The sequence below is a fragment of the Papio anubis genome, chromosome 1 (assembly GCF_008728515.1).
Source record: "Papio anubis isolate 15944 chromosome 1, Panubis1.0, whole genome shotgun sequence".
Lineage (NCBI taxonomy): Eukaryota > Metazoa > Chordata > Mammalia > Primates > Cercopithecidae > Papio > Papio anubis.
The window spans coordinates 142,048,961-142,058,036 of record NC_044976.1 but is presented as its reverse complement, the minus strand read 5'-3'; the positions used below and the strand labels follow the sequence as shown (position 1 = coordinate 142,058,036).

Genomic DNA, 9,076 nt, shown 5'->3' with positions numbered 1-9,076 from the left:
GATATTAGAGAATTATATGCAAATAGCAAGCTCTGGGCCTGTGATTCACCAGGTTAAGTACGGCAGTCGCTCCCTTCTTCGGGGGATATGTTAAACACTCCCAGTGGATGTCTGAAACCATGGATAATACAAAAACTGATTGCCATCTATCAGAACGCTTTTCTATTTGTGTCTTCCACACACAAATGTAATGCCTTCTTCATCTTAACTAAGCACTCATCATGCACCGTGGTTGTAACTTACAGTCTAAGGTGTGACAGCAAAACCAGAAAGAATTTATTTTTCCTTCTTCACAATTTTATGGACTCATTCTTAATTTGGACCTTAGAGCATGGCAATGCTGTACAAAGGGAGGATTCCCTGGTGAAGGCAGAGCAGGATGGCACTAGATTTCATCATGCTACTCAAAATGGCACATAATTTTAAACACATGAATGGTTTATTTCTGGAATTTTCCATTTTCTGACCACCACTGACTACAGATAACTGAAACTGCAGAAAGCAAAACAGCAGATTAGAGGAGGCTACTTTTCTGGACATGGAAACTGATCTGACTTTCAACTGAAGATGTGAGACCTTGTAAAGCAATCTCTGTTTTCCTAAGAAAACTAATGCCAGAACTGCAACTTAAGATTTTCAGCTCAAGGAAGTAAATCACCAGGTGAGAAGAAATGAATGGACATGTTTCCTTGATTTGCCATCTTGGACTCTGTGCTTTCCCTTAGAGCCCTCTAATTTCTGTTATTTACTTTTTTTAGACAGGATCTCATTGTGTCACCTAGGCTGCTGTGCAGTGGCACCATGTTGGCTCACTGCAACCTTGACCTCCCAGGCTCAGGTGATTTTCCTACCTCAGCCACTCAAGTAGCTGGGACTACAGGTGTACGCCACCATACCTGGCTATTTTTTTTTTTTTATTTTTACTAGAGACAGGGTTTCACCATGGTGCCCAGGCTGGTCTCGAACTCCTGAACTCAAGCAACCCATCTGCCTTGGCCTTCCAAAGAGTTAGGATTACATGTGTGAGCCACCACACCCAGTCAGAGCCCTGTAATTTTAATCCCTGCTACCACCACTTTACTGGCCCTTGTGATGAGTTACTTCCCTTTCAGCACTGTTGGTTCCCCTTAGAATAGCTCAAAATTTCAAAATCTTTTCATTGAATGCTAAGAGAGGCTAGAGAAAAGAAGAAACACAAAGAATCTGGGTTTTGATCCTACCTTGGTTTGTTTGCTCCCAAGGTTCACAGACTCTGTCTTACTGAACACTTGGTCTCAAGCCCCACAGGACTGGTACAGCTGGACAGCTCCCCCACCCCAATGCCCACCTGCCCCCAACTCCTCACCTCTACATTCTGGCCACTGTGTTAACTCCCACCACCTGGTGGCCCACTTGGAAATATCTCAATATGTTGATCCATGCTTAAGACCAAGCATTAGATGAATAGAACAGATTCTCACCTGAAGTCATTTCATAATCTATTTCCTCATGCCATTTTCCGACCTGAACCGTGACTCTCTTCCTCATACCAGAAAAGTCCTCTTCCTCTATGAGAATACAACCACACTTCCTTTACAGATTCACCAAATTTTCATAAAAATATACAACAGTCATAGCATTCTAATAATGAGAAATACACACACACAGCAATGGAGGCATTGTTCCTCACCCCGCAGATGATGTGAGGCCCCAGCAATCTGACCTTCAACACCTCAACACCTTCTCCAACACCTCCACATTTTAGGAAAACAGAATGCTGTAGTTACTCCAGTTTTGGAGAACAAATGGTCCTGCCTCTTATGTTTTCTTTTTGTTAAGGTCATCTTCCTTCCTTAAGGATCAAGCTTGTTTTCCTAAGTCAGTATTCCCTTTAAAGTAGCCCTTAGGCAACCATACACACATCCTAAAAGTCCTGCTGGTGCTAAAATCATTTTGGAACTTCACTTTGCAAATTGCCTTCAGATCAAAGTTCTGGCTCACCCACAGTTGTCAGCCTCATTACAGTTTATTTTCCCCACCCATCATATACACCAGACTTGGATCTTGAAAAAAGGCCAAGATTTTGTCATTATTGAGAATATTCAGAAGCATTGTCTGGCAACAGTATCTACACACACACACACACACACACACACACACTCCCCACACCACCCCATCCAACACAGCCCCAAATACCTTTCTAACGAAACTCAACCTTATTTTCACATCTGAAGCTTCTATTATTGTTCACTCTTGCCCAATATTTTTTAACAAAATGGCTAGAGATTGGAAGGTAGCACATAGTGTGATCAAACACCAGCAGGTGCCCTCCTGGCAGAAGCTGTCAAAAACCACAATACTGGATACTAAGAGGAGCCTAAAGAAAACAACTAACCCATCCTCCTGCTTCCAGCTAGGTTTCTTCTCATATTCAGAGCTACCAGAGGCTGACATGGACTGGACCAGATCTCAGTTTCACAGTGCTAGCCACTTGCTATTTTTCAAACATGCCAGGCATGGTCCCATTTAAATCATTCACAGTGGGTAAAATGGCACTTCTGTGTGGCTGACTCTCTTACCTCCTTCAAGCTTAAATATCACTCTGCAATCCTTATTCAAAAGTATAATCATTTTTCACTCCTCTCCAGATTCCTCTCTGGATTCCATTTTGTGTCCAATTATGTGGAGAAAAGCAATAGAGCCAACCTTGCTCTTCCTCTTCTCCATATAATTTTCACCTTCTAACATACTACATAATCTGCTTATTTATTACACTTATTAATTATTCTCTGTCACCACCCTCCCCTGTAGAGGACTACGTGCTCGTGCTCGCAAACGAGACGTTCCTGATAAGTCCTGCTCTTGCAAACGAAGCAGGGCGTTGGGGGCTTGTTTATGTGTAAACATCTTGAAAATCCAGAAAGTCAGGGAAAGGTCAGAAAAACAACAATGTGTCTTGTGACTTGGCAACATTCCACAAATGACTGTATAAAATAAAGCAGAGCGCGCCATTTGAGGCGGCCGCCATGTTTGTCTTGTCTTGTGTTGTCTTGTGTGTTCATTCCTTTGTTTAGGAAACACGCAGACCCCAACACTCCCCCATCTTTGATTAAATATCCAAAGCACTTAAGATAAAGGCTAGCACATAGTTGGCACTCAAAAATATTTGCTGACTAAGTGAATGCTAGGAGAGACCTTCTTGTTCTGCCTGTCACTCCCCCTACCCTTGCCTCACAAATAATATGTTCAATGGATGGTCATTAGTTCTCTACTCAACCACTCAATATCCTTCCTTCATGTTTCCTTTGTCTTGGAGAAGGTGGGCACTAAAGCTAAAGTGTTGTCATGAACACATGTATAGGAGTTTTCTAATCTTGCCCTTTTTTTTTTTTTTTTTTTTTCAGACGGAGTCTCACTCTGTCACCATACTGGAGTGCAGTGGCATGATCTCAGCTCTCTGCAACCTCCAACTCCCTGGCTCAGACAATTCTCCTTCGTCAGCCTCCCAAATAGTGGGATTACAGGCATGTACCACCATACCCAACTAATTTTTGTATTTTTAGTAGAGATAGGGTTTCACCATGTTGTCCAAGAGGGTCTCAATCTCCTGACCTCGTGATCCGCCTGTCTTGGTCTCCTAAAGTGCTGGGATTACAGACATGAGTCACCACGCCCAGCCTCTAATCTTGCGTTTTCTTCCAGAACCATACACATGAGCAATGCTGACAGTCTGCAGTATTATCAACAAGTACAATGAGATACATTGAGCCAGGGAGGATGAAGGAAAGGAGAGTGGGGTGAGGAATGTGGAGTATATGTGCGGGTCAGAGAGGTTCTGCAGGTAACACAAGGCAGTGCATATGTGTAAGTGTGAGAGAACGAGGTGAGGGCATGCATGTTCAGTAAGGCTTCTGCCTGCACCATCTGGGATGCAAGCAATTCCACTCATCAATTACCATGCCTCCCTGAACCAGCAAAAATAAACACATCAAAAGCTCAGTCTTCACATGAGTTTTCACCATGTGGTTTAGCTCCCTCTGCAACCCTTTCCCAAAGGAGAAAAAGAAAGTGAACTTTTATTTAAAAAAAAAAAAAAAAAAGAAGAAAAGAAAAGAAAAGAAAAAACTGCAGGACTGCAAAAAAAGGATAAAGATGCAAATGTACTGTTGCTGGTTTTTATCTTTTGTTTTCAATTTTATCTCCCCTTTGATAAAACAGGCAGCTTAAAATGTTTAAAAAAGTAATAACTCACTATCAATGAATTGAAAGCCATAATTAATTTGAAATGTGTGCTAGCACCTAGCCATGTATATAGGTTTTTCCTGTATGGTGTGTAGAGGTATTCTAAGTGCACATAAAATATGACTATAAAATGGAATTTACAGTCCAGCACCATACTGGGCTGGAGCAAGTGAAAGTAAGACAGTCCACCATTGTGCCAAGAAACCAAAGATATAGGATCCACGTGTCTGCCAAAGAAACTTTTGTGTCACTCATCACCTTCTGGTGCTGTAAAGAACCATCATCAGAAATGAATTGTTAAAGTACTGACCTTTCTCCATAAGCTGCCTTCATTAAGATTACATATGCATATAAAAAAATTCTGCTTTTAAAATAGTATTGGTCTTAAAGTCTTTTTAGTCTTAAAGAACATTCTAACAGCATGATTGTTTATGTAGAAAATCCAATGAGATCAACAAAAAAAAGCTAGTAGAGAGTCAGCTTGGCAAAGTTGGAGAATACAAGATCAATGTATAAAAGTCAACTGTTTTTCTATTATACTAAAAAGAAAAATTCAAAATTAAATTTTTTAAACACTCTTCACAATAACAACAAAAATATGAAATACTTAGGAGTAAATTTTACAAAATATGTGCAATACCTGAAATCTACAAAACACTGAAGAAAGAAAATAAACCAAATTTAAATAAATGGTAAGATATAATATGTCCATGGGTTGGAAGACTCCGTATTCTCAAGATATCAATTCTCCCCAGTCTGTAGATTCAGTGCAGTCTAAATCAAAATCCCAGCAGGCTCTTTTTGCAGGAACTGGAAAATTGACTTTAAAATTTATCTGGAAATGCAAGGACCTAGAATAGCCAGAACAGCTTTGAAAAGGAATAAAGTTGGAGGACTAACACTATCTGATTTCAAGCCTCATCAAAGCTAAGGTGATCAAGACAGTATGGTATTGACTTCAACAGAAACAAGCATCAATAGAACACTTACAATGTCCATACATGCCTCACATACATAAACAGCTGATTTTGGCAAAAATGCAAAAACAATTCAGTGGACAAAGAATAGTATTTTCAACAAGTGGTGCTGGAACACTTGGGTGTTTACAAGCAAAAAAAACAAACTTTGATCCGTATCTTACAACATATACAAAAGTAACTCAAATGAATCGTAGCCCGAAATGTTAACCCTAAAAACTACAAAACATGTTGAAAAAAGCATGGAAGAAAATCTTTTTGACCTCAGGTTAGGCAAAAATCTCTTAAATAGAATGCCAAAAGCACAATCCATGAAAGAAAAAATAAGTGATAATTAGAACTTTATCAAAATTTAAAACTTCTACTTTTTAAAAGACATTGGTTAAAGAATGAATAAACAAGCCACAGGCTTAAAGAAATATTTGCAAATCATATGCCTGATAAAGTACTTGTATCCAAAATATATAAAGAATTCTCCTTTTTTTTTTTTTTTTTTTTTTTTTTTTTGCCCTACTAGGAAGGACTTTAATAGTTTTTCTTAGAAAAAAAAATTCCAGACACTTAACATTTCACAACATTTCAACAGCAAAGTATTAATTGAGAGAGGGGTTTTCAGGAGTTGGGGATTCTAGAATATTAGGAAGAAATGTTGGTATCCTCCTTCATTATAGATGGATGGCATAGGTCACAAATGGGAGACTGGCAGCAAAGCCAATATCAAAACCCAGTGGAATGACACTTCTGTGGAGTTTACTTTTCTTCCTGCTATCTTCCCTATCCCACGGAAATGTCTGTCACCATGTAAAGCCCAGTAGCAGGGAGCTTAGGCTCCAGTCTTCCCCCTTGGGTAGGAAAAGGAGTGAAGGGAACATCACTCCTGAGTTTCCATGCTTTCTTCTTCCTCTCCTTGAGGTGGTTCTTCTGCATTCTCCTCTTCTTCCTCTCCTTCCTTCTTCTCTGGTGGCTTCTCATAAGCCTTTCCTGAAGGTGTTACTATCACTCCATCCCAGGTAGATATTGCGGAAGCAAGATAACTGGCATCACCCTCCTGGCCAAGGATCTTCCTAAAGCCACCATGTGAGAGGATTCGGACGAGAGTCTGAGCTGTATAACAGACCATGTCCTGCTGTTCTAGGGTCATGACTGTGTGTACTCTGAAGCTGCCACTCTCACAGGGGTCAGTGATACCCACTGAACCTGGCAGGAACAGTCCTGCAGCCAGAATCTGCAAGCAGCGTCTGTATGCAACGTTTAGGGCCAAAGGCTGTCTGGTGGGGTTGTTCATCACAGCATAATGGCCTACTAGGTCAAGGATCCAGGGTGTGAGGGGCTCAAAGCCAGGAAAACGAATCCTCAAGTCCTTCAGTAGTCTGATGAGAACTTTAACTGTGGACTGAGAAGCATTTTCCTCGAACCAGCGGGCTTGTCGGATGGCTGCTAAGGCACTCTGCAATACCTTGATATCCAAATGGAGTTCTGGGTCCAGTTTTTGAAGATTGGGTGGCACTGTTGTAATGAGAATCTTCACTGTAGCATCAGAAGAACTGATTTCAAAGCCAGTTTCATTGGTCAGCATGGTTAAAACTTCAGAAGGATCCTGTGCTCTTAGGCTTTCCACAACTTTGTTCCCCAGGGCAGCAACAGCTTCGAATGTTGGCAGGATCTTTTTGTGTGTGTGTGTGTGATATTTTTTTAATTTATTTTTTATTATTATTATACTTTAAGTTCTAGGGTACATGTGCATAACGTGCAGGTTTGTTACATATGTATACTTGTGCCATGTTGGTGTGCTGCACCCATCAACTCATCAGCACCCATCAACCAGTCATTTACATCAGGTATAACTCCCAATGCAATCCCTCCCCCACCCCCCACCCCATGATAGGCCCCGGTGTGTGATGTTCCCCTTCCCAAGTCCAAGTGATCTCATTGTTCAGTTCCCACCTATGAGTGAGAACATGCGGTGTTTGGTTTTCTGTTCTTGTGATAGTTTGCTAAGAATGATGGTTTCCAGCTGCATCTATGTCCCTACAAAGGACACAAACTCATCCTTTTTTATGGCTGCATAGTATTCCATGGTGTATATGTGCCACATTTTCTTAATCCAGTCTGTCACTGCCATCAGAGTGAACAGGCAACCTACAGAATGGGAGAAAATTTTTGCAACCTACTCATCTGACAAAGGGCTAATATCCAGAACCTACAAAGAACTCAAACAAATTTACAAGAAAAAAACAAACAACCCCATCAAAAAGTGGGCAAAGGATATGAACAGACATTTCTCAAAAGAAGACATTCATACAGCCAACAGACACATGAAAAAATGCTCATCATCACTGGCCATCAGAGAAATGCAAATCAAAACCACAATGAGATACCATCTCACACCAGTTAGAATGGCAATCATTAAAAAGTCAGGAAACAACAGGTGCTGGAGAGGCAGGATCTTAAGTATCACCACCAGGTCAGCCACATTGTGTCCTGTAGTCATTGTCCCCTTTTTATAGGATCCCACCTGTCGAACTTCTTCAATTTGCACTTCAAATGTCCCTGGAGCTACAATCAGATTATCAATCACATTGTTTATTTTTGTCACCCAGAGAAAGGATAGATGCCTGTTCAGCAGAATTAGGAGCCAGGTCCTGATTCCTCTTCAGCAAGGCCTCACTGAAGGAAGTTTCATCAGGTGCTGGCTTGACCCGGGGGAAGGCCATTTCACACAAATAGAAGTCAAATGGGATATGTGATACCAAGGGCCTGAACCCTCCTCCTGGGCATCCTCTGGAACCAAAGCGCCCACCACGACCACGGCCTCTGTCACCCCTCATGGCGCCTTAAAACACGAACAATGGAGGCCACACCAACCGCCCCTTTCCTCTGAGGAGCAGACAACCGATAATTCTCAATAGGAAGAAAGCAGACACCCACATTTTTTAATGGACAAACTATTTGAACAGACACTTCACCAATAAAGGAATATGGATGCAAATAAGTACATGAAGATGCTCACCATCATTAGTCATTAAGCAAACATAAGTTAAAACCACAATAAGATATCACTATCTGCATATTAAAGTGAATCAATTTAAAAAGACTGACTCTACCAAGGTTGGTGAGGATATGAAGGAACTAGTAGGACTATGCTATAAAATAGTACCAGTACATTGGAAAATAATTTGGCAATATTTTTTAAAAGTTAAGCATTCTTCTACAATATGACCCAGGCATTCCACTTCTAGGTACTTACCTCAGAGAACTGAAACCATATGTCCATACAAACGTTGGACAAGAACGTTCATAGCAGCTAGTATGTTCACAGCAGAATGTCATGGACAAAACCTGGAAACAGCCCAAATGTCTATCAACAGGTGAATGGATAAACACATTGGGGCATATTAATACAATAAAAATGAAAGAAGTATTTGATACACACCACAATCTGAATAAATCTAATAATCATTACCTGCAGTGAAAGAAGTCAGACCAAAATAGAGAATGTACTGTATTTATGCAAAATTCTAGAACATTCTAACTTATCTATAGTGACAAAAAAAAAAAAAAAACAGTTCAATGGAGATTTGGGGATGAGAGGAAGACATTACAAATGGGCGTAAGGAAAATTTGGGGGGTGATGAATACATTCATAATTTTTATTGTGATAATGGTTTCACAAATACATATACATACATCAAAACTTATCAAATTATATACTTTTAATATGTGTTGTTTACTATATATTGGTTATACCTCAATAAAACTGTTTTTTATTTCGAAAAACAAAAGAGTGTTCTAATAATATGCGAATATCCCCAAGAGCTATCACACCTCTAAGCCTTATCAACTAATATCTTACTGCGGAAAGAGAATGAGAAATAGGT

The 9,076-nt window shown here is 40.2% G+C and overlaps 1 protein-coding gene across 1 annotated transcript; it reads right to left on the bottom strand.

Annotated features, from left to right (window-relative positions):
* Window positions 1-5,676: 5,676 nt before the first annotated feature.
* On the bottom strand, window positions 5,677-8,729 carry LOC116270507 (interleukin enhancer-binding factor 2-like). The gene is given in 4 exon segments (XM_031655645.1): window positions 5,677-6,123; window positions 6,126-6,865; window positions 7,649-7,794; window positions 7,796-8,729. Coding segments are annotated over 4 exon segments (1,248 nt in total). The 5' UTR covers window positions 8,027-8,729; the 3' UTR covers window positions 5,677-5,992.
* Between the last annotated feature and the right edge of the window lie 347 nt (window positions 8,730-9,076).